The 25033-nt window shown below is 54.3% G+C and overlaps 1 protein-coding gene across 1 annotated transcript in view; it reads left to right on the forward strand.

Annotated features, from left to right (window-relative positions):
* HCN4 (hyperpolarization activated cyclic nucleotide gated potassium channel 4) overlaps nucleotides 1–20846 on the forward strand; it is a 44963-nt gene extending 24117 nt beyond the window's left edge. Inside the window, exons 2-8 of the mRNA XM_018054666.1 lie at nucleotides 1409–1832; nucleotides 11609–11770; nucleotides 13802–14020; nucleotides 15924–16070; nucleotides 16168–16408; nucleotides 16839–17003; nucleotides 17098–20846. Coding sequence (XP_017910155.1) covers nucleotides 1409–1832; nucleotides 11609–11770; nucleotides 13802–14020; nucleotides 15924–16070; nucleotides 16168–16408; nucleotides 16839–17003; nucleotides 17098–18563 — 2824 coding nt within the window. The 3' untranslated portion in view covers nucleotides 18564–20846. The remainder of the gene's footprint in view (nucleotides 1–1408; nucleotides 1833–11608; nucleotides 11771–13801; nucleotides 14021–15923; nucleotides 16071–16167; nucleotides 16409–16838; nucleotides 17004–17097) is intronic.

Here is a 25033-nt window from a genome sequence, read left to right on the forward strand (position 1 = left end):
TAGGGCCAGCTCTGGAGTGGCTGGATCTTGGGCAGGGCGCCTGGTCATGCCTCTAGACATAGGGTCTATGCTTACCTGTGCTGTCTTCGTACTCGATAGGGTCCCTTTTTGGGCCAGGTAGGAGACCTGTGAGCTAGTTTTTACCTCCTCATATTGCTTAACCCTTCAGAGGCTTCACCCTGAGGATCCCTCCCCGCCTCCCCCAGAAAGTATTAGCAGTTGCTTTGAGGCCTTGGGAGAAGTGATGCTGGAAGCCCCCACTGGTCTCATTCCATTGCGTTGAGTAGTACCTGAAATCCCCCATTAACACTGCCTATCACTTTGCTGTACACCTGAAACTAACAAACATAAACTCTCATAAAAGTTTAAAAAAGATTTTTATCACAAAAACTTCCAGTTAACTGAAACAATGTATGTACCTTCTACCAAATAATGTTTAAAGGAAACTTTTTAAGAAAAAAATGAGAAAATATTTGTAATAGTTTATTGTGATTAATATATTGATTGTATAATCTGTGTTTATTTAAATGTGTACTTGAACATGAAAAATATCTACTTTGCTAAGTATAAATTATTTGTTGGAAAAAATGAAATTGTTGAAATATATTAAAAAAAAAAAACAAACCCTGCCTGTATTTGAAGATATCACTGACCTTCCCGACCACTGTGTTAGAAGCAAACCTCTAGGAGAGATAGATGGTCAGAAATTTTCTGACTGTAGGGAATAGACTAAAGGGAGACCTGTCCCCCCGCGCCAACCCCGAGAGCCAGTGCGGGAGAAGGCCAGATCAGAATTATAGGACTGAGTGTTCAGACCCCACCCCTCATGGCACAGTGGGAAATTCAGGCCAGAGTGGGGAGGGCACCGGCCTGATGTCGCACAGCGTTAGTGACAGAGCTAGGACTGGATCCCACGCCCACAGCCTCCCAGACTCCCGCTGTGTGTCTGGTCCTCCCCTGTTCTCTAGTCACGGTCTGTGGCACGTCTGACTGCCAGCCTGTCTCAAGCCACAGTTGACCATCAGGGAGGATGGAGCAGCCTGGCCTGAGCCTGGGGGTGGTGCGGGGTGAACTACTTTTGCTGCTAAAACAGCCTCTCACCTCTCTCTGGATGTCATTATTTAGTTTGCTTCTCAGCCTCTCACTGGGGTATAGGGATTGGAGTAGGAGGCTTGTCATCGGGGAGTTCATGGAGAGGCAGGCAGAAAGCATCCCTAAGGAAGACTAAGGAAGAGCCTCTCTCTATGCCAGTCACTACATCTTGCCCTGGTACCCATCACCTATCTCCTGCAGGAGTTTGGAAGCTCTCAAGACCTCTCTCTCCACCTTGCTGTCTTTGAGCTTTCTTTTGGGGTCTGTCATTCATTCCCTCTCCCCTCCTATGACTGACCGGTGTGTCTCTGGGCAGATTTTACTGGGACCTGACCATGCTGCTGCTGATGGTAGGAAACCTGATCATCATTCCCGTGGGCATCACCTTCTTCAAGGATGAGAACACCACACCATGGATTGTCTTCAACGTGGTGTCGGACACGTTCTTCCTCATCGACTTGGTCCTCAACTTCCGCACAGGGATCGTGGTGGAGGACAACACAGAGATCATCCTCGACCCGCAGCGGATTAAGATGAAATACCTAAAGAGCTGGTTCGTGGTGGATTTCATCTCCTCCATCCCTGTGGACTACATCTTCCTCATTGTGGAGACACGCATCGACTCGGAGGTCTACAAGACTGCCCGGGCCCTGCGCATTGTCCGTTTCACCAAGATCCTCAGCCTCCTGCGCCTCTTGCGTCTCTCCCGCCTCATTCGATATATTCACCAGTGGGAAGAGGTGAGTGTTCAGATCCAAACCTCTTCAGGGAAGAGTTACCTCCCTGCCCTGAGGGGAGTGAGGGGTCAGCAAATAGTTGGATGTGGGCTGTCGGATTATAGTAGGCACATCTCCTCCAAGAGGACAAATATTAGTAATTTCTTGACTTCTTAGCATGTGCTAGATACTACACAAATCACTTTACAGGCAGTATCCCGTTTAAGTTTCTAACAAGCATCAGTTCAGTTCAGTCACTCAGTCGTGTCCGACTCTTTGCGACCCCATGAATTGCAGCATGCCAGGCCTCCCTGTCCATCACCAACTCCCGGAGTTCACTCAGACTCACATCCATCGAGTTGGTGATGCCATCCAGCCATCTCATCCTCTGTCGTCCCCTTCTCCTCCTGCCCCCAATCCCTCCCAGCATCAGAGTCTTTTCCAATGAGTCAACTCTTCACATAAGGTAGCCAAAGTACTGGAGTTTCAGCTTTAGCATCAGTCCTTCCAAAGAGCACCCAGGACTGATCTCCTTTAGGATGGACTGATTGGATCTCCTTGTAGTCCAAGGGACTCTCAAGAGTCTTCTCCAACACCACAGTTCAAAAGCATCCATTCTTCGGCACTCAGCTTTCTTCACAGTCCAACTCTCACATCCATACTTGACCACAGGAAAAACCATAGCCTTGACTAGATGGAAGGTACCAAATAGGTACATGTAAGTACTCATTTTTCACATGAGGAAATAGAGAAAGATGAAGGGATTTAGATAAGGGATTTATGAAGGGATTTATATAATGTCACAGAATTATTAATTGGTGAACCTGGACTCCATAGCTTGCATTGTTAATCACTGTACTTTATTGCTTTATTGTGGGGTCTGAAAACTCATAAGCCTGGCAGAGCATATGAAAATGGCTATTTGAAGGATGATAGGGAGTGTGGTGGAGTGGGGAAAACTGGAGAACATATCTTCCATCTGTATCAGGCACTTCAGCTCATCTCTGGCCACTGCAGCCAAATGGTATGGGCCCGGGTTTCTAGAGCTGTCATAAGAAGCAGAAATGGGGAATTTTGTGCAAATTTTGTTGACAACTATCTTAGATTGGGCTCTTCTGGTGCAGACCCTCAGGTGAGGATTTGTATAAGGTGATTTTTTTTTTTTTTTTTTGGGTGGGGAGAAAGTGTTTCTAGGAAAATCTGGCAAGAGATTGGAGAAGAGGGATAGGGGAAGGAAGGAAAGGAATAGAAAGGAAAGAAGGAAGCCAAACAAGGCTGACACCAAGCTAAGTCTCGGGGGACACTCTGTGACAGGACACAGCACGCCTCAAGACCTCAACTTGAAGGCAACAGAAGCGGTGACAGAGGACGAGAGGCTTGGATGGCATCATTGACTCAGTGGACAGGAATTTGAGCAGACTTTGGGAGATGATGAAGGACAGGGAAGCCTGGCGTGCTGCAGTCCGTGGGGTCACAGAATCAGTGTGACTTAGTGACTGGACAACAGCAGCAGCAGCAGCAGCAGCACACCTGGGAACTGTCCCAATCAGGGCAGAGGAGCTGGACATTTTATATCCCTTCACCAGTCAGTCACAGGTTCAGGGCACTGACAGCCCTCAGCGCTAGCAGGCAAAATGTTTTCCTACAGCCAGCCCTCTGATAAAGAACTTTGAGTGCTGGCTGTAGGGAATGCAAGCCTGGTGCTTTTCTGGAGACATGTGAGCACAAACTGTAAAGGGATGCTAGGGGCCCTGGGCAGAGCACTGGCTATAGAAACGAAATAAAAATTGTAAAAGAACGAAGTGGCCGAAACCATTCCGAACAAACCTAACTCATCTGTGGGCTGAATACAGCCATCTGTGGGAGCAAGAGCGGACTATAGGCTGGCAGCAGCAGGCAGGCCAGCCTGGAGGTGGCAGGCTCAGGGTCCAGCATGGGCCTCCACCTGGGGAAGCTTCTGCAGAGGGCCATGTCTTGCCATGACTCACTGCTAGCCTCCAGGTCTTTGGAACCTCTGCGTGATTGGATGGAAGTGCCATGCGCAGGACAGCAAGCCCCACCGCCTGCCCACTCCCTGCAGCAGCCTGGGCCCTGGGCAGCAGTGCCCATGGCTGATAGTCAGGGCACTGGCAGATTGAGGTCAGAGGTGTCATGAACACCTGGCTGCAGAAGTGCCTACACCAGCCTGGCAGAATCCCTTCATGACAGGAATTCTCTTTGGGCTGAAAAATTTGCATGATTTCTGCTGATAGAAGGAGCAATGGCTTGTCCAAGGTCACACAGCAGACCTCTAGCAGAGCTGGATCAGATCCAGTTAGCACTTTTGGCTCCCAGCAGTGTGGTCCACGTCCCTGCAGAGTGTGCTGAAACGCGTGTGGGCTTTGGGGTTAGGATGACACATGTGAGAGCTGAATTAAAATCCTGGCTGACTGACTGAGAGGCAACCTTACCCCTGAGCCTCAGTCTCTTCTCTGCAAAGTGGGAGTAAGTCATACCTTCCTCAGTGGATTGTTGTGAGGATTAAAAGAGATAATGTTTGCAAAACCCTTGGTGTGAAGCCAGGTGCAGAGAACTGTTTAATAAAGCCCCTCCCCCCTCAATTTTCTTGTAACCCTCCTGTTTCTATGGGGTGTTTACTCTTCTCAAATACTTTCTGTCCATGGTTTCATTGGTTCCTCACACCTGGCTGACAAGGTCAGCAGGGTGGGATTTATTATCCATATTTGTCAGAGGAAACTGAGGGTGAAGGGGTCAGCCGCCCCAGTGGCAGGATTTTGACCCAGATCTCACGACTCTGGTTTCCTGCCCTTCCCAAGTTCTCAGGTAGCCTGAAAGGAGGCTGACTGGGTCTGTTACCACTCCCTCTGTTGGGAGAGACTCTCTGCTCAGGCGGGGGATGTAGGCAGTGGAGGGGAGGAGCATGGGGTGAGTTCTTTGGGACAGTTTGGGTTTGAGGAACTTGGGGGACATGGTGCAGAGAGGGGTTAGCGTGTGGCTCTGAACTCAGGGCTAAGAGGGGACAGTGCCTGTGGGGGTCAGGGTAGTGGTGGCCAGGGCATCCCTGAGTGGCTGCCAAGGGAAGATGGAGGTGAACCTCCTGGAATGCCCTGATGGGCTTGTCTCTTGGTTTCTGTCCCAGGTGGAAATTCAGAACCATGTGGGGCCCCTCAGTCCCCAAGAAACCCCAGAAGTTCTGTGTGTCTTGAAATTACCGCTAGTCTGCGGATTAAAAGCAGAGGAGTCAGGACTTCCCTGGCGGCCCAGTAGTTAAAATCCTACACTCCCAGTGCAGAGATGCAGCAGGTGTGGTTCGACCCCTGGTCAGGGAACTAAGATTCCACATGGTGTGGACTATGGGGGAAAATAAAGCAGAGGCGTCGCTCTTTCCCTTCTCTGACATCAGTGCATGTCTCCAGGCCCCAGACCCCTGGGGGCGAACCTCGCTCCTCATGTATGCCTGGGCCCTGGGTACCGTGTATCCTGGGGAGAGCTGGCTGAGTTGCCAGTGGCTGGGCAGGGTGGGCCCATGGATAGGCCCTAAGCACACCCTTCAGTGTCCCCACTACCCCTCTGGCCTGTTTCCCCTCTGGGCTCCCCAAAACTGGCCAGGCAGGCTCTCACCCTGGACAAAGGCCCCAGGTCGGGGCTGGAACTGGACAATGTTACCCCCTCTCATGGGCAGGAAGGGAGATCCTGGGAGGCCAGATGGAAGACTCCCTCCCCCTGCCCGTCCACACACACACCCTTATCTTGACGACAGCTGGGAAGGAAATTACTTTGAGTTGGTGGCTGCCAGGCACGCTGTCTAGCCAAGGGCTCCCACTGAACCCCTGGGATTGGATTGGGGTTTCCCAGCTGGCCCCGGGAGCCCTGATTCCAGATTCTCAGTAGCCTACCCACATCCTGGGGCTTTTCCCAGTTTCACTTTGGCTGGGAGGAAGCCACAGGGAGACCCTCTGAGGCCTCCAGTCTCAGGCTGAACTGGGGAAGGAGGTATTTCACAGGGAAGACTCGGCTCTGTCTCCTCCTCGGACTGTAACTCACATGAATCTCTTCCCTTCTTTGGGCTTCAGTTTCCCCACCTGTCACATGTGCTCTGATGTTCTCGGAGGCTGGGCCTCAGTCCCCCTCCAACCTTCCTCAGCAAGGATCACGTTAGCTGGTCGTCCTGAGGACACGGTCCTGGCCCTGGGTAGGGGCTGGGGAGTTGGCCTCCTGTGGGGAGGGAAAAGCTGCTGAGAGGCTGGGTTCCCAACCCTCAGCCTTCAGATCCCTCCCCCAGCCCAGCCCAGCCCAGGCCAACCTCCTATCCGGAGGTCCTGAATGTTAGTGTAGCCGCTCTTAGGAGTCAGGGCAGGTGGAGGGTCTTGGCAGGCGTAGGCGATTGTCTCAGAGGATGCCAGCCTCTGCCTCCATCCTGGGTGATCTAGGTCAGCATCCTCCTCCCAAACCTCTCCCAGCCAAGCCTCTTCCCTCCCTCTGAGGTGAGAGCTTGTTATAGGCACGGAGGCTATTGTTAGAAACCATGGTTACCCCCCTTCAGATGTTCCCCTGCAGGGCCCAGCACCCCAGTGACCCATCCCAGAAGCCTCTTCTTTCCCTCAGCAGCATCTTGGAGTGGTGGGAGGGGCTGGAGGCAGAAGGTCAGGCTGGGGCGGCTGTGTAAACCCTGATAAGTTTCTTCTCCTTTTGGGGCTCAATTTTTCTACCTCTCTCAGAATTGGGAGTTCAGGATGACCCAGAGGCATGGTTCTGGGGGGTGGGAATGGGTCCTCTCTACCGGCCCCAGGAAGGGACCTAGCGTGATGCTCAGCTCAGCCACCTCCTTTTGGTACCCAGGAAACACACACATCAACCACTCTCTCCAGCCCTGGACTGCTGTCCTTAATGTGGTCACTTGTTCCAGAGACACAAGGAGAAGGTTTTTCCTCTTCCCTAGGAGGAAATGAGTCTTGGGAGGAAACTCAACCAAGAAGAGGCCTTGGCAGAAACTCCAGTTTCTGGTCTCTCCCTAGGACTGAGGAAATCAGCTTTTTGTTTTGAGGGCTGGGAAAAAGACGGGAGGAATGGAATTACCATGTGCTGAGTACCTCCTGTGTGCCAGCTGATCCCCAAGACAGCCCTGGGAGCTGGCATGAGGAAACTGAGGTTCAGAGCAGAGAAGGCACTTGTCCACTGTGGGAGGCGGTGGGAGACCCATGCTGCCGTGTGGTCCAGAAGATGCAGAAGGAAGCAGGAGTAGGAGCATCCCTTGAGTGCCATGCTAGGCTTGGAGAGGGAACTGCCCAGGCCACCTGCCTGGCAAGCCTTGTGGGGCCCTCAAAATGAAGATACTCAACCCCTGGAGTCAGAACTAACATCATAAAAGGGGGTTTTAATGAGGTATAAAGAGCAAGACAAATATTTGCACAGTGCAGCTGACTTGCAGGTGGCCTGTGGCCCAGCTCACAGTGGGGACACACGAGTGTTTAGCAACCTCTCCCAGCAACGTTCAGCCTTGCTCTCAGGAACCACACCTGGGTGCTGTGGAGTGTTGGGGGAGGGGGGAGTGTCCACTATCTGGGGTCTCCTCTTAGACTGAATGGAAGTGCCCCCCCAGCTCTTTGCAGAAAGCTCAGACTTTGCATGTCGGTGCCCCTGGCTTAGTGTGTGAGAGCCATCCACGGTACCCCTCACACCACCAAAACTCTCACCACCCACCCCGACTGGAGCTCCTAGCACCTGCACCCTTCAGCCAATACGGGCACACTGCCACCATCACCACCACCACACTCCCTTGTGAGGATATGTGAGTCTGTGCCGCGTGAAGGAAAAAGCACATTTTCCCTCCTCCAAAGGCAAGTTCCTTGTGGGCTGCGTCTGCTCAGTACGCATGCTCAGCTGCTCAGTCGCGTCTGACTCTTTGCGACCCCATGGACTGTAGCCTGCCAGGCTCCTCTGCCCATGGAACTTTCCAGGCAAGAAAACTGGAGTGGGTAGCCATTCCTTCTCCAGGGGATCTTCTCAACCCAGGGATCAAACCTGGGTCTCCTGCATTGCAGGCAGATTCCTTACTGTCTGAGCCACCAGAGAAGCCCAGAGTGGGGCCTTTTTCAAATGCCACTGTGTACCCTCATGGCACCTCTGACCCCTATCGTCCCCATCACTGTCTTCCTCACCTTCACCTTTGTCACTTAAGCACTTTCAGTTCCGGAGACCCTGCCACTTGTTCTGCACACTCATTGCTGAGATCATGATAAAGGCAAGATTAGACAGGGATCTGATCTTGGAAGAAAATTAGTTACAAAGAAAAGAAAAACAAGGATGATAGAAAAAGGAAAGACATTGCATTAAAATGTGCCAACCTTGATCTGGTCTTTAAGACCCAAAGTAAGACATAGGAAGAAGCCATTATCATAGGCTGTAGAGTCTGGGATGTTTTTTAAAACTGGTCCAAAGCTTAAGTGTGCAGTATATGGTTCAGGCTATTAGCACAAGATACCACAGGCTGATGGGCTTAGACAACAAATATTTATTTTTCACAGTTCTGGAGGCAAAAAGGATATTAGAATGCTGTTGTAGTCAAGTTGTGGTAAGGGCCCACTTCCTGGTTTGTAGATAACCATCCTCTTTCTGTGTCCTCAGGCAGCCATATATTGTTTCAGATGTCTCTTCTTAAAAAGGCACTAATTCCATTCATGGAGACCCCACCCTTATGACCAAATTGTCTCCCAAAGGCTCCACTTCCTAATACCATCACATTTGAGGCTTAGGGCTTCAATGTATGGATTTTGGAGAGACAAACATTCAGTACATAAGAGTTGGAAATGAAGGAACTTAATAATAATGATTCTCTCCCACTCCACCTCCTATGTGTTTCTGTATGGCCCAGAGCACTTTCTTAGCCAGTTTAATTTCTTGAACAACCCTTGGAAGTGGGGGCAGATGTATAGCTTTATTGTAGTTGAGGGGAAGTTGAGTGGTGGTGGGAGGTGAGAACAGATGCTAGCCATCTCTGAGACTAGGTGGTTCCATGTCACTCACCCTCCCCATCCCCCCAGAGCAGGGGAGCTGGTGTCACCCCTGTCAACCAAGACTGTGAAAGTTAGTGAGTCCAAGGTCATGGAGCTACTGAGTTTACCTAAGCAGGTACTGACGAGACATAAGTGGAATATTCCCTTGGAGCTGCAGCTGGGGCGCTGGTCCTCAGGAGCTGCCTGCCCTGCCTGGTCTCTAGTGCCCAGCTCTGCTTACACAGAGATGTGTCAGCTTAGCCAGGCAGCAGCATGCTGACAGCCCTGGGGCTGGATTATGGGCCCCAGTGGGGCTAAGCTGCTGGGCACACAGCTCTGTCTGCGGTATTACACTGTGTGCCAGGCTTCCAAGATGAAGCACCTGAGGTCCAGCTTGCAGTGTGGATCTGGCCATATCACTTGGTCACTTTGGGTTTGAATTGTAGGGCTTCCCTGGGGGCTCAGATGGTTAAGAATGTGCTTGCAATACAGGAGACCTGAGTTCAATCCTCTGTCTCAGGAAAATCTGCTGGAGAATGGAGTGGTAACTCGCTCCAATATTCTTGCTGGGGAAATCCCATGGACAGAGGAGTCTGGGGGGCTACAGTCCATGAGGTCACAAAAAGTCATACACAACTGAGCGACTAACACTTTCACTTTATTTACAAAATGGAGATACTAAAAACCACCCTTTCTGCCCGGGACCAGTCTAAGAATTTACAGGTAGCCCTGGGTTCCAATCTGCCTCTTCTGTTGCCGCCATGATTGAGGGCAAGTCCCTTCACTTCTCTGAGCCTGGGTGTAAATGGGTTAACAACATCTTCAGCAAAGTGTTGTTGTGAGTTTGAAAGAGATGATGAATGAGGGACTGGCTGCCTCCCGGCAGGTACACTGTTACTGTCCCTCTGCCCCAGGGATGTAAGGGGTGACGGGACAAGCTAGAGCTGCCATCGTTCATGAAACTGTCCAAGGTCTGTTTCGTCTTTTCAGCTGGTACACCCAGAGTCATGCTACTAAGGGGTCCACAGGTGGGCACAACCCAGGGGGTGATGGACAAGACATATTCATCTTCGGTTTTTCCAGACCAAGACCCAGGCTAAGCCCACATTTCAGAAGGGGAAACTAAGAGGCTTCCCTGGTAGCTCAGTGGTAAAGCATCCACCTGCCAATGCAGCAGACACAGGTTCGATCCCTGGTCTGGAAAGATACGGGCACCACAACCCCCGAGCCTGTGCCCTGCAGCGGCCGGAACCCGTGCGCCTGGGGCCTGTGCTGCGCAACGAGGGAAGCCGCTGCAGCAAGAAGCCCGAGCGCCGCAGCCCCGCTCGTCGCAACTAGAGGGAAAAGCCCCAGCAGCGAAGAGCCACCACAGCCGCAAATGACAGTAATGGTTTTAAAGAAAGAAAGCGAAACTGAGGTCTCAAGTGTCAGAATATCCTGCCACCAGCGATGGGGCTGTTACTAAAAGACCACTAGCCAGGGGCTGACACATCCAGAGTCTGTTTCTTGAGGTCTCAGTTTCCGCCATCTGAAATGGACTTAAGCTAGCTCTCTATGGCACTTGACAAGTCTACAGTTTTTGCCCAAAGCCCCTCTCCAGGAAGGCTGTCTACCTGGGACTCATATGGAGGGACCAGAACTCTGGGTGGGGACACCCCCAAAGTCTCCCAGGCCAGAGGCAAAGTCAGAACTTCCAGAAGCTTCCCTCTAGACTCGCTCCCACCTCTGTCCCCTCTCCGTCCTGTCCAGGTTGACCCCTGCTGAAACTGGGCCAAGAGGCAGCTCTGGGAGGCGGGGATGGGGCAGGGGAGCTGGAATGTGCCCCTCAGGCCTGCCCAGCCACACTTCAGCACACTTCAGCCCCCCACTTTGGAGCCACAGGAATAGAGATGGATGGGTGGCCATCCACCTGGGGATGGCCTGGGGCCCCTCTGGGGGCTGAGGTGGGCTGGGGTTGAGGCTGCTGTATTTTATTAAACTGTACAGGAGAGCATTACTTCTCATACATATTAACTCATCAGAAGGATTAATTATTAACAACTTATCAATTAATAATGGTTTGCAATTTATTGAAAACTTCCATACCTAGTACTAAGCACTTTATATGTATAATTTAATCTTTTTGACAACCCACTCAAAGTTAAGAAGTTATATTGCATTTTCCAGATGAGGCAAAAAGGATCAGAGAGGCTCAGGGACTTTCTCAAGGTCACACAGCTAGGAAGTGGGCAGGAGTGGGGTCTGGGATCAAGGACTGTGGGAACTTGGAGCCTGTGTGTCGATACCGCTCCCCCTCAGTTCCATGGCTGCCTTAGGCAGAGCCCGCTTTCCCTGGGGTCTACTGAGAGACTAGTGACGGCAAACACCATTTGCCTGGCCTGACCACACACGGTGGTCCCCTGAGAAGCCTCTGGCGGGCTGGCTCTTCTGCGTGTTATCCTCAGAGCCCATGCGAGCTAAGGAAGCAGCTTCTCTGCCCACTTTGGGCCTCATGGACCCCGCAGGCCCTCCCTTCATGTGTCTGGCCTGGGCGGCTGGACGCCCCATGGGAGGTGCTCGGCATCCATGCGGATCTCAGATGGCATCCCTCTGGGGCCCCGCCGCCTGCAGGCTGCTTCTCCTAGTGCCTGGCCTGATGCCTTCTCTCCTCGCCACGGCTGGGGCATGCACTAAGCTGGGCGCACTGCCCCATGTGTGCAGAGCAGCGGCGGGCTGCAAGCAGCTGCTGGATCTGCCAAGTCCGGGAGCAGGCCAGCCCCCCCAGCCCCGCAACTGCCCGGCGGGCCACTCTCTCCCCTCCGCCCGCAGATCTTCCACATGACCTACGACCTGGCGAGTGCTGTGGTGCGCATCGTCAACCTCATCGGGATGATGCTGCTGCTCTGCCACTGGGATGGCTGTCTGCAGTTCCTGGTGCCCATGCTGCAGGACTTCCCCGACGACTGCTGGGTGTCCATCAACAATATGGTGGTGAGCGCTGGCCCGGCTGTGCGGGGGACTGAGGACGGTGCCCCAGCCAGAGCAGGCCCCGTGAGGGGCCCTTGAGTCCCGGCATGTAGGACCTTCCACTGAGTGCTGGTTAGGGCGGCGCCCCCGCCTCCCTGCCGCTGCTTCTGCCACCTTACAGCCTCCACCGGGGACCCCGACTGCATCAGGGAGACCAAGACCAGACCTCCCTCAGATTATACCAGGTGTGAGAAGGCCGGCCTGGTGGCTCCTGCCCTCTTACACGTCTGCTCCCAGGGGCAGAACAACCTTTAAAGGCCTAGGAAAGAGAAGCCGGGGAGGGGCACCGTGGGCAGCCCACACAGAACCCCAGATCCCACGTGGCTGCCACTTTCTGCTCCAGCAGCAGCCCAGGGCTGCCTTTCTGCCCCCTTGCCCCTTCTCACCCAACCTCCATTCCCTGCCCCACAGACGCACACTCTGGTCACACATGGGGGTCCTGAGCAGAGAAAGCAGGTTAGATGGAGCCTGATCTCCCTCCCCCTCCAACCCTGTGGGTGGGTGAGAGGAGCCATGGGGCAGGGTGAGCTCCAGGCAGGGTGGAGGATCCCCTGGACCTGTGAGCCTTTCTCTGGCTCTGGGAACCCTTACCTTCTCCTCTCAATCCCAGTTAGTTTGGTTTGGTCTCTAGGGACCCCAGGGGTGGGAAAACTGGCTTTGAAAGAGGTGAAAGAGACCCTGAGGCATCTTTCAGCATCAAACAGGCCTTTACAAAACAGCCTTTTGATGAGCTAAGTGTAAATGAATTGGCCATATGGATTGAATTTCCGGGTCCCCAGAGGCTCAGCAGTAAGGCCGGAAGCCCTGGTTGGAGGCAAGTGGGGGCTGCCCCCCCAACCCTGTCCCCCAGGCCGGGAGCCCAGGGCCCCTCCACCCTTGAAGATCATCCCTGCAGACCTCCCACCCTTGTCTGAACTGAGAACCCCAAGACTAGCTCAGCTCTGTCCAGGATGGTCCAAGTGACCTTGAACTTGGCAGCTCCTGTGCCTTCCTCCAGGTGCTGGAAACAATCTTGGTGACCTCTTGGTGACCTCAGAAGTGCTTAGGGCTCTGGGCAAGAGTCTGGGGGGTCGTGTATGAGGGTTGATTTCCACGTCAAGGCTAATGCACCCGCCTTGTGGGCAGAGAGCACTGGGAGGTGGAGTGTCACCACCTGGTGGCCTGCTCATTTGGGGCAGTTTACTCTGCTCCTTGTGTGGGTGACGGGCCCACACATGCACTAAATTTAGGAGGTGGCCCTTCCAAGCCCAGTGTCCCCACACTGAGCCTTCCTTGAGACACCGACTGGCTTTGCAGACAAAAATAGCCAGGAGCCTCGCTCCCTTTCTCTGTCCTCCCGCCCCCAGCATTGTGTGGGTTTCGGACCATTCACCTTTGGGGTGGGGGAGGGTAACCAGCGGCGCAGCCCTGCTGGATGCAGGCTGGGTTCACACAGGAGGCACCTTAGCGTGGCAGCTCTTTAACTTTGCTCACCCAAAATGAGGACAGCGCTTTTGGCTCAGTCTGCCCGAGCTTGTCCCCCCAGGGGAAGCATATCTGGTTTTATAATTGAGGTCAGTGGGGAAATGGGCTTCACTTGGCAGTAGCTTGGTTGGGGGGATGGAGCTGCTTCAGCAAGTGCAGGACAGCGGGGTGGCCCAGCCCGGAGCCCTGGCTACTGGGGAGACTCCAGGCTGCCCCAGGGGCTAAGACATCAGCCAGGGGCTAGGCTGAGCCCATCCCTTTGCTGGGACTTCTGGTCTAAGCCGTGCCCTCCCTGCCTTGCCAGAGAATAGCCTCGGTGAGGGATTCACTTGGTCACCCCGGCTGCCAGTGTGAGCCTCCTCTCTCCTCAACCAAGGTTTTCAGCTGACAGCAAGATTGGGAGCCTGGGCCCCAGCCGCTGGGAGTTAGGCTGGGGGGAGGGGTGTGGCTTTTCTAGGTGCTGGAGAGAAGGGCCTGCCTCTCCTTGGCCTACCCCTTTCCCCATCTGCCCACCTGTGCATCTGTCCTCAGAACAACTCCTGGGGAAAGCAGTACTCCTACGCCCTCTTCAAGGCCATGAGCCATATGCTGTGCATCGGGTATGGCCGGCAGGCCCCGGTGGGCATGTCGGACGTCTGGCTCACCATGCTCAGCATGATTGTGGGTGCCACCTGCTACGCCATGTTCATCGGCCATGCCACCGCCCTCATCCAGTCCCTGGACTCCTCCAGGCGCCAGTACCAGGAGAAGGTAGGGCGGAACCCTGGGGTCCACCCTGGGCTCCTTAGGAGAACCTGCCCGTCGCTCCTTCCCACAGGGAGCACAGGCTGATGGGCACCGGGCTTCTGTGGGTCCAGCCCCCTCTGATGGGGGCTCCCTGGGTGGGCGACGGGTGGGGGGGAACTCCTCTTAGGTGACGCTCAGCTCCCAGCCTTTAAACACTTCTAATGTCTTTTATCTGTACCCCTTTCCTCCTGCTGTAATGGGGGCCTGTGTCTCTTGCCTGAGGGCCCCTTTCCCACCTGGCCCCCTACGCCGCATCTGTAGTCCCTTCAGGCCTCCTCCTCTCCAGGGCCCTCCCATCAGCACTGACGCTTGCTCCATCTCTCCCTTCTTAAAAATGTCTGTCCATCCATCATCATTTGGCTTTGGCTGCTATCTTTTCTGCTCTCTGCCTCTTTCTCATGGACAAATTCCTAAAACAACCAACGCACCATCCAACCAACTTGCATTGTTTGTGGCTGCTGAATCTGCCCTTCTCTCAGCCTACTGAGTCTGAGGTCACCTCTGCCCTCTGTGTTGCTAAAGCCAGCGGGTCCTGTGGGGTCCTTGTCTTGCTTGGCCTCTGACAGTTATGACTCCCTGCTGGGCTTCGTACTTGTTTGCACGACCGCGTGCTCTCTGCCCTTTTCCCCACTCTCCTTGGCTGGCTCATCTTCTCAGTCATCCCACGCTGGGTGCCTGGTGGCGTGGGCCCAAATCTCTGCTTCTCTCTCTCCCTGCATCCCTACCCCATGTTCTGTGTCCATCTCACTGCAGTGAGATGGTATAATCAGCCCCCAGCTCCTTCTTAAGCCCTGCACTACTTGCTGCCTCTTTGGACCTCACCCTCATCATGTCCAAAATGAGAACAGTCTCCAGCCTTCTCCACTCCAAGCTCCCCTCTTGCCTGTCTTAGTGGATACAGTAGTGCAGATGCCCAGGCCAGAAACCGGGAGCCATCTTTGGTGCCTGGTAGCGGCTGCCCTGTCACCAGCTCCTTCTCATTCATCCCCGCTGGCCCCTGCCTGGGTCACGGCACCTGGAAGAACCTGAGGGAACGTCACCTCCTTCTTGTCATCGCTCGGTCGCAGCTCTGTGTCCCCACCTCTTTGAAGTGCTAGTACATCCTATTTCTGATGGTTCCTGGGGTACAGGGACTTCCCTTACATCCCCCTGTGGGAACATCTGTTTTTTGCCTAATTGTGCCTTCTGTCCCAGCTATGCACCTGAGGATCCCTACTCTCCACCCACAATCCAGGGATGGCTGGAGCGGCACCCACCTATCACCCCTAGGGGCGGGGGGCAGGAGCGTTTCTCAGTTGGTTAAGTCCTGGGCAGTTAGGTTCACAAATCTCTCGTCCCCAAACCTTTACTTAACATCCCTTCTCTACCCAGCCCCTCCTCCCTCCAGCTGGTAGGCCCAGCTGGAGTTGCTCTTTGACCAAAGACTCAGCCTGACCGGAGGCCACGGTTGGATACATGCCCCACCCGATGGGTCAGGCATCCTGCCTTCAGTCTCCAACCCCTCCAAACCTCTAACGCAGCCCATTCCGCTGCTCTGCCAGTTTGTTACAACTGCTGGGAAACAGCTCCTTCTAGAGTCTGTGAACGAGGCCGCCCTGGTCCACAGTGTGACACAGAGGAGACTGACCTTTAGAGGAATCATTGTACTCAACATGGTGAAGACTGGATACTCTAGTGCCCCTCCTCTACCCCAAGTGGCTGAGAGTCAGGGCCACACCCACGCTGAGGCCCTCACTCTCAAAGGTCAGCCAAAAAGGCCCCCAGCAGCCATGCTGGCTCTGGTCACCAGCAGCCGAGACAGCGTGGTGCCAGCTGGGGCGGCCAGACCGGCTGGCCAGGCGGTGACACTCTCTCTCCTGGCGCTCAGTACAAGCAGGTGGAGCAGTACATGTCCTTCCACAAGCTCCCGCCTGACACCCGGCAGCGCATCCATGACTACTACGAGCACCGCTACCAGGGCAAGATGTTCGACGAGGAGAGCATCCTGGGCGAGCTGAGCGAGCCGCTGCGGGAGGTGAGCTCGGTGGCCCGGGAGGGAAGCCGGGCCTTCCTGCCGGGCGGTCTCCCTCACCTCCGCCTCCCTTTCTCAATTCACCCCATCTTGGGAGCAGGAGATCATCAACTTTAACTGCAGAAAGCTGGTGGCCTCCATGCCGCTGTTTGCCAACGCGGATCCCAACTTTGTGACCTCCATGCTGACCAAGCTGCGCTTCGAGGTCTTCCAGCCTGGGGACTACATCATCCGCGAAGGCACCATTGGCAAGAAGATGTACTTCATTCAGCACGGGGTGGTCAGCGTGCTCACCAAGGGCAACAAAGAGACCAAGCTGGCGGATGGCTCTTATTTTGGAGGTGAGGCAGCTAAGGGGTCCTGGGGGGGACAGGGGAATGGGTTGGGGAGTCACCAAGGATGACATCACAGACCCTCACGCCTCTGCCTGGGAGTGGGTGTCTGTGAGGCTGGCGCATGCTATCCGACTCTTTTCAACCCCATGGACTGTAGCCCAACAGGCTCCTCTGTCCATGATGGGGTTTTCTAGGCAAGAAAACTGGAGTGGGTTGCCCTTTCCTCATACAGGGGTGGTTCCAGAGATGGGAAAGTCAGTCTGGTACCCATTTGGTTGCAGGCTGGCATCCGAAAGGGTCACAGCCTGGGGATGGGGCCTTGTGAGCCTGTCAAGCTTCTGTCCCAGACAGCAGGGCCCAGGTCAGGGTGGGACGGGGTGGGGGTGGGGTTCTGTGCAATCTGCTGGGAGCCCCCTGACTCCTGATATCCTGGCAGAAATCTGCCTGCTGACGCGGGGCCGGCGCACAGCCAGCGTGAGGGCTGACACCTACTGCCGCCTCTACTCGCTGAGCGTGGACAACTTCAACGAGGTGCTGGAGGAGTACCCCATGATGCGGCGGGCCTTCGAGACGGTGGCGCTGGACCGCCTGGACCGCATCGGTGAGCGGCCTGCCTGGAGGGAGGCGGGGGCGGGGAACGGGCTTCTGTCTGCTCCCACCCCGGCCTAAGCGCCTGATCTCGTTCGGTGGTCCAGGCAAGAAAAACTCCATCCTCCTCCACAAAGTCCAGCACGACCTCAACTCAGGCGTCTTCAACTACCAGGAGAACGAGATCATCCAGCAGATCGTGCAGCACGACCGGGAGATGGCGCACTGCGCGCATCGTGTCCAGGCCGCCGCCTCCGCCACGCCGACCCCCACGCCGGTCATCTGGACCCCGCTGATCCAGGCGCCGCTGCAGGCCGCCGCCGCCACCACCTCCGTGGCCATCGCCCTCACCCACCACCCGCGCCTGCCGGCCGCCATCTTCCGGCCTCCCCCGGGGCCCGGGCTCGGCGGCCTCGGGGCCGGGCAGACGCCCCGGCACCTGAAGCGGCTGCAGTCTCTGATCCCATCGGCGCTGGGCTCCGCCTCGCCCGCCAGCAGCCCGTCCCAGGTGGACACGCCGTCTTCGTCCTCCTTTCACATCCAACAACTGGCTGGATTCTCCGCGCCGGCCGGCCTGAGCCCGCTCCTCCCCTCGTCCAGCTCCTCCCCGCCGCCAGGGGTCGGCGGCTCCTCCCCGGCGCCCACTCCTTCCACCGCCGCGGCCGCCGCCACCGCCGGGTTCGGCCACTTCCACAAGGCGCTGGGGGGCTCCCTGTCCTCGTCCGACTCACCCCTGCTCACCCCGCTGCAGCCGGGCGCCCGCTCCCCGCAGACCAGCCAGCCGCCGCCCCCGCTGCCGGGGGCCCGGGGAGGCCTGGGACTCGCGGAGCCCTTCCTGCCGCCCCCGCCCTCGGCCAGGTCCCCGTCGTCCAGCCCCGGGCAGCTGGGCCAGCCTCCCGGGGAGCTGTCCCCCGGGCTGGCCGCCGGCCCGCCGAGCACGCCAGAGACACCCCCGCGGCAGCCTGAGCGGCTGTCCTTGGTGGCAGGGGCCTCAGGGGGGGCTTCTCCTGTCGCCTTCACCCCCCGAGGGGGGCCCAGCCCTCCTGGCCACAGCCCGGGCCCTCCAAGAACTTTCCCAAGTGCCCCGCCCCGGGCCTCCGGCTCCCACGGATCCCTGCTCCTGCCCCCTGCATCCAGCCCCCCGCCGCCCCAGGTCCCCCAGCGCCGGGGCACGCCACCCCTCACCCCCGGTCGCCTGACCCAGGACCTCAAGCTCATCTCAGCCTCTCAGCCGGCCCTCCCCCAGGACGGGGCGCAGACTCTCCGCAGAGCCTCCCCGCACTCCTCTGGGGAGTCGGTGGCAGCCTTCCCGCTCTTTCCCAGAGGCGGGGGCGGCAGCGGGGGCAGCGGGGGCAGCGGGGGCCTCGGTCTCCCCGGGAGGCCCTATGGTGCCGTCCCTGGCCAGCACGTCACTCTGCCTCGGAAGACATCCTCAGGTTCTCTGCCACCCCCTCTTTCTTTATTTGGGGCAAGAGCCACCTCTTCTGGGGGCCCCCCTCTGACTGCTGCTCCCCAGAGGGAACCTGGGGCCAGGTCTGAGCCGGTGCGCTCCAAACTGCCGTCCAACCTATGAGCTGCGTCCCCTGCCTCCTCCTCTCCTCTTTTTATTTCTTTTTCTCCCTTCTTTCTTCCTTCAGGTTTAACTGTGATTAGGAGATATACCAATAACAATAATAATTATCATTAAAAAATCCACACCAGAAAAACAAAAGACAGCAGAAAATAACCAGGTATTCTTAGAGCTATAGATTTTTGGTCACTTGCTTTTATAGACTATTTTAATACTCAGCACTAGAGGGAGGGAGGGGGGAGGGGAGCAGGCAGGGCCCAAGTGTAAAAGCCAGAGGAAGGCAGGTGGGGTTTCTGGGGCTTGGCAGGGGTGGGGATGACCCATGTTTGGGATTCCTAGCGCAGACGGGTCATTGTATTCATTTTAGGGCAATAGCCACCACTAGGCCCTTAGCTGTGAACCTGGAGCCCCACTCTGCTGGGAGTCATCTCCGTTCCTCCAGGAAGGGCTGCCCATGAGTTTGTTCCTAGGGAGCCTCAGTTGCCTGAGTCCTGGGGACAAATGGGCCAGGGTCCAGAGTCTTGCATTTTTTTCTACTGCAAATTTAGCAAGATGTATATGTATATGTATGTAAGATGTGTATATGTATAGCTATGTAGCGCTCTGTAGAGCCATGTAGATAGCCACTCACACATGTGCACATGTGTATGCAATCTAGTTTAACCCCATGTTGCCAGGACACCCAGGTCACCTTCCATCCAGTAACCTGCCTTGGCCCGCAGGCTGGGCACCACAGGGCCTGGGGGAAGTATCTTCTCCAGTCCTCAGGGAAGAAGACCCCAGGGCCTCTTGGCAGGCCTCCTCTCTCCCCATCTCTGGTCTCAAATTCAGCCCCAGCCCGACCTCCCCTCATGGAAGCAGAAGACTCCAGGCCATGCCTCTCCTACCCTGTAGGGCCTCAAGCACATCCCATCACCTCTGCAGTCCTCAGTTTTCCCAGCTGTAGGATGGGAGGGGAGGGAAGCTTCTATTTATTGAGTCTGCTCTGTGCCAAGCACTGGTTTAGCACTTTACACACATTAACTTCTTCAATTTTACAAATTGAAGGAGGTGTAGCTGCTTTGATTCTTCCCATTTCACAGACGAGGAAACCGAGTGTTAGTCATCGTTCCAGAATCGGATAATTGCAAGTGGCAGAGCTGGGACTGATCTGAGATTGTAATCTAGGCCTACCTTAGGCTAAAGCTGATGTTCCTTTCATTAGAAAATTGTGTTGAGAGGAGCTGAATTTGACACCATGCAGGGTATAGAGGGAAGAAACCATATTTTGGAGGTAATCAGACCTGGATTTCAATCCCAGACCTGCCACTTCTTAGCTGTGTGACTTGGAACAAGTTATCTGAGCTTTCTGTCTGAGCCGTCTGTAAAATGGGAATGCTCGTGGTACCACCCCACAAGGACCTGTGAGGGCCAGATGAGAACTGTAGTACACGTGACATGCCCAGCCCAGCGCCTGGCACACACCATAGTAGGTGCTCAGTAAATCATGTCTATTCTGCCCCCTCATGTGCCCAGCACCTTGCCCCAGTGAGCTCTCGTGAGATCCCAAGGAGCTTTGGCTGCTGTCTCCAGGACTTACAATCTCAGGACACAGGAGGTAGCTGGAACTTTCTAAGGGTCTAAGGAAGGTGTGTGGCCAGTGGTGGGCTTGAGCCAGGCCTCCAGGTGTGGGAAAGTTAGAGGGAGGGAAGGAGGGAGCAGGGGGTCAGATGGGGTGCACAGTGGGGAAATGACTGAGGTGGATGTGGAGTTGTGGAGTCAGGGGCTTTGGGAAGAGATCCAGAAGCTATGGTCAGAAGGAAGCCTTATGTGACAGGCTAAGGGAACTGACTTGGATTCTGAAGGCAACCAGGAGCCAGAGCAGGTCCAAAGTGGAGGCCATTGTGAAAACAGCTCAGAGCCATGGTTAGTGGTACACCCACTGCCTAAAGCGGGGGAAGAGGTTCAGCTGCCAAGACCTGAATAATGAGAGGGGCTGGTGTTCCCTTGCCCATCTGGAACACTCCTCCACATTCTTAAGGCAGAATGTTGGCGAGATCAGGCTTTGTCCTGGAACGTGGACAAAATTTCTCTATAGATGGGTCACGGGGTGTGAGGCAATAATCCAGGAAAGGAAAGGGGGAAGGATCCTGGGTCTTCGGAAGAGCCACCTGGCCTTGGTCTCTGCTGGGCAGAAGAAGGCCCCTTGAGTTTTTAGGGCTGCACATAGCAGCATCTTCTGTAAGTGCTGCTCATAGAAGTCTGGCACCTACCTATGCCCCACAAGGAGGGCAGCACTGTATCCTGGTGGCAGGGGGTGGGGAGGGGGGAGGGGTAGGGTGGGGGGTGTGGGGCCATGAGTAGTGAGGACCCTCCCTGCCACCAGGACTTGGTCTCACCACCCTCCACACACACACAGGGGCACAGATACACACGCAGTTTATGAAAGCTCCGACTCAGCCCAGCCACTCCAGAGACTGGGAAAGCCAGGTCTGGTCCATCCCCCATCTCTCACAAGCAATTTTCAAATCTTCCACTTTTAAAACAGAAAACGGTAAATGCACCGAGTTGTATATTTTATTTAAATAAAAAAATTCCAGCAGATGCTGCCTTCTTCTAGGGGCAAGGGACGGGGGGTACAGCATGGATCCTGAAGCCTCAGGAGCCTGGCCGTGGAGAGCAGTGGGACATTGTCCCTAGAGCAAGGTGTGCTTGTACGCACAAGACTGTGCCCCCAAGAGCAGGGGGCGGGGAGCAGAGCTGTGAGAGTGTGAGGTCTGGCTGTGGACAGAAGTGTGCACTGTTGGTGGGCTGGTGAGAGAGAAAGCGTGTGTCCTTGGCTGGTGTAGGCGTGAGACCCTGACTGAGGTCCTTCCCAGCCCAGCTGTGGGGGCTGCAGAGTCCCCGGGACTCCTTGGTGCTGCCTGGAGAAGGACGGTCAGTGCGCACAGGAACTCCAGTGAGATCCTGAAGAGGGAGATGCATCTCAGCGTGATCAGATGGGTCGCAGAAGGTTACCAGGCTGGGAGGAGGGCGTCATGGCTAGGGCAGAAGGTTGCGTGTTAGCGTAGCCAAGGAGGCAACACAGCTGCTGGGCCCTTGCGGGAGCTGGGGAACCAGAGAGGCCTCACTGTAAGGGGGTGTGACCTGGTGCTCCCGACTGTGGGCACCGGAGGGGGCGCCTGACTCCAGACCCTTTGAGAAGACCCTCAGGGCTGCTTCCTCCACCCCTCGCCGAAGAGGGTCCCAAGGGCCCTCAGAGTTGTGCCTTGCAGTGTAGGAGAGAGGCAGCGATCTGAGTCTGGAAAGCAAATTCCCCAGGGCTGCACTGTGGTGGCGGAGGATTGCCGTGTTGCCCGCGCTCCAGAGGGGAAAGTCCTCAGAAAAGGGCAGGGAATCCGTCCCCATCCCCATCAGTGATTGCCTAGTAGATGCTGTTGCCATGGTAACTGGCCTGGGAGTCCCGTTGCCAAGGAGGCAGCTGCAGCAGGCCCTGTGTCCCCATGACAACTGCCCCCTGCGGCCCAGGAGGCCACGGGTCCTCAGGGACCCACCAGGAGGGCAGGGCAAAATGCAGGCCTGGTATCTGGGGCTATGGTGAGGCCTTTGCAGACAGACAGCCACTGGGGGGTGGGACAGATTAGCTACACACCCAGCCAACTTGCAAGGGGTAGAGCCAGGATACTTGCCTCCACTCAGCCCCTCGAGGATCCACCACAGGCTTGCACTGGGCCTTGCTTCTCCACCAGGGGCTGGAGCAATATGAGTCACTATCTTCTCTGTTCCCTGACTACAAAAGGACACTTAGTAAGCACCTACTGTATGCTGGGCACTTGGTGCTTTCCTGTTCTCTCATTCCATCCTCAAAAATATACTAAGGGAGGGCCTCAATACAGTGAGTCCAGGGGCTCAAAGAGGGAACCTGCCTAGACCAGTTGGCTAGAATGTGAAGGAGCCAGGGTGCACACCTGGGGTCTGGAGACTCAAACCTGATCACTCCCATTGGCGGCATGTACCAAGGGCTGAGTGCCAGGAGCAGTGTGTCCATGCAGGCAAGAAGGGGTGCACAGTCTGTAGAAAAATTTTAAAACCGAATATAAATGACTAAATGTGGTTTGCTTTCTCTTACCTTTCACCATCTCCAGCTAGCAGCAATTCTGAACAGTCAGTAATGATACACTTCTCCCCACCAGGGCAGTTAGCCAGCCCCTCCTCGAAATGCCACTGAACCCCCTGCTTCGACTCCAGCGGACACCTGCTGTGCTTACAGCTGCCAGTTGCCCAAAGACACTCTCTGCCCTAGTGGGGTTAAACCAGACTGGGATTAAAAAAAAAAAAACACATTAAAAAAATCGAATAAAATCCCTCTTTAACTCCGAGTCTCTTCCCAGCTGCTGCTCCTCATCTGTCAGCCAAACTTCTTGAGAGCTGTCTGGACGCCCCACCCTCATCTCCCTTCCTCTGAGTCAGAGCCTCCTCCACAGCGATCTGGCCCCCGCCGCTTCTGCACAGAACACGGTATAGACGAGGTCCTCCCCAGTCCCCTGGTAAACCTAAGGTGGCTCTCCGCCGGTTTTGTCCTGCTGCCCAGCCCACTCCAGCTTTTAGGACCTGCTTTCCTCTCACTGCTCTTTCTGTTCAGCCTCAGAAGAGCTCTCCTTTCTCCCCAGGCTCAGTGCCTTGGGCCCCTGGTCATCTCCTCTCTGCCCACTTGCTTCCTGGAAGCCTCGCCGTACTCATGGCTTCCCCTCAATTCAATCCCTCCCACATGACTCCTCAAACTTTTCTGGCCAACCATGGTCCTTTCATTGCTTCTTGAGTTTGCAGTTTCCAGTGCATCCAGTGAGTCTCCTCCAGTCCCGGCCCTCCCCCTGATGTGGCATTTTCAATTTTCTCTTGAGGGTGGAATATTTCATAACACAGAGAAGAAGATATAACCATAACAAATACCTAATATTGAAAATGTGATAAGTAGCCATACACCAATCACTTGGTTTTAAAAAATAGAACATAAGGCATACCTTTGGAAGCATCTGCTGGTCCCCAACTGTATCCCTGTCTTGCTCTCCAAGATAAACCACTCAGATGAACTTTAGTCATCCCGTTGCCATTCATGATACTGTTTTTTACTGCAGAAATAAAATGTCTCTAAACAGTGTGCTCAGTTCTGTACCAAGATGGAAGGGTGGGGACTGGAAGTAGTGGTCTTTGTGGGGAGGAGGGTTTCATCAATAATATTGTTCGGAATCGCTGAGGCATAAGGATAAGCAGCAGCAGATGGAGTCTGTTTTTATTACTGTTTAAAATTTCTTTACAAATAACTCACCTTTTCATTGCCTGCATTAGGGGTGGACCATACTGCTTCCACTTACGTACACCACTGAATGTGTCTGTAAAATTTTGAACTTTATATAAGTGGCATCCTGCCGTATGTATTCTTTAGTCGTTTGTGGGTTTTTTTCCATTCAGTATTGTAATTTTGAGATCTTGTTGATGCACGGAGCGTAGTTCACTCATCTTCACCACTGTACAGCATTCCAGTATCTGAATATGTCACCATAGACATATGTGTTCTTTTAGAGACAGATATTTCAGTCATTTCTAGTTGTCTCTATTACCAACACCGTTGCTACAAATGTTCTTATTTGTGGTTCCTGATACAGATATGTCGCGGCATCTCTAGGCTCTGCATCTAGGAGAGGAAGAACTGAGTCATAGGGTGACTTAAGCTTCACTTTACAAGATAATGCCAAGTTGTTTTAACTAGTTCTAACAATTTACACTCCCACCTGCAGGGTATGAGTTACTGTTAATCCACATTCTTGCTAATGATTGCAATTATCAGACTTTCTTATTTTTCCCAATCTAGTGACATCTCATCGTGTTTGAGTGTGCAAGTCCCTAATTACCAGTAAGGTTGGCTTTTCTTTTGAATATTCATTTGCCATTTATGTTTCCTCTTCTGAGCAATATTTTTTCATGTATTTTGCCTGATTTCCTATTGTCTTTTGTTGATTCATAAGAGTTTTACACACATACATCTATTTGTTCATTGTATGTGTTATAAAGATCTTCTTCTAGTATATGGCTTATATTTTCTTTCTTTTTTCACTGTTCTTTGGTGAACAGAAGTTTTACATTTTAATGAGATCAATATTAGCAATATTTTTTAAAAAAGTCTAGTACTTCCTTAGTGCCTTTTTTGCTGGTTTAAGAAACCTATCTTACTCTGTTGTTATATTCTTCTGTGTTAATTTTTAAACTGTGAAGTGTTGCTTCTCACATTTACTTAACCTAACTGACCCAGACTTTGGGTATGATGTCAGGACACAGTTTGGTTTCATTTCTGTCTTATACAGACAACCAATTGTTCCTACTAATTTACAATGTCACTTCTATGTCACATCTGGGTTTATGCCAAAGCTCTCTATTCAGTAACATTAGCTTGTCCATCCTTGTTCAAACCATCTTAGTTACTGTAGCTTTATGAAGTG

This window comes from Capra hircus, chromosome 10, assembly GCF_001704415.2.
Source record: "Capra hircus breed San Clemente chromosome 10, ASM170441v1, whole genome shotgun sequence".
Lineage (NCBI taxonomy): Eukaryota > Metazoa > Chordata > Mammalia > Artiodactyla > Bovidae > Capra > Capra hircus.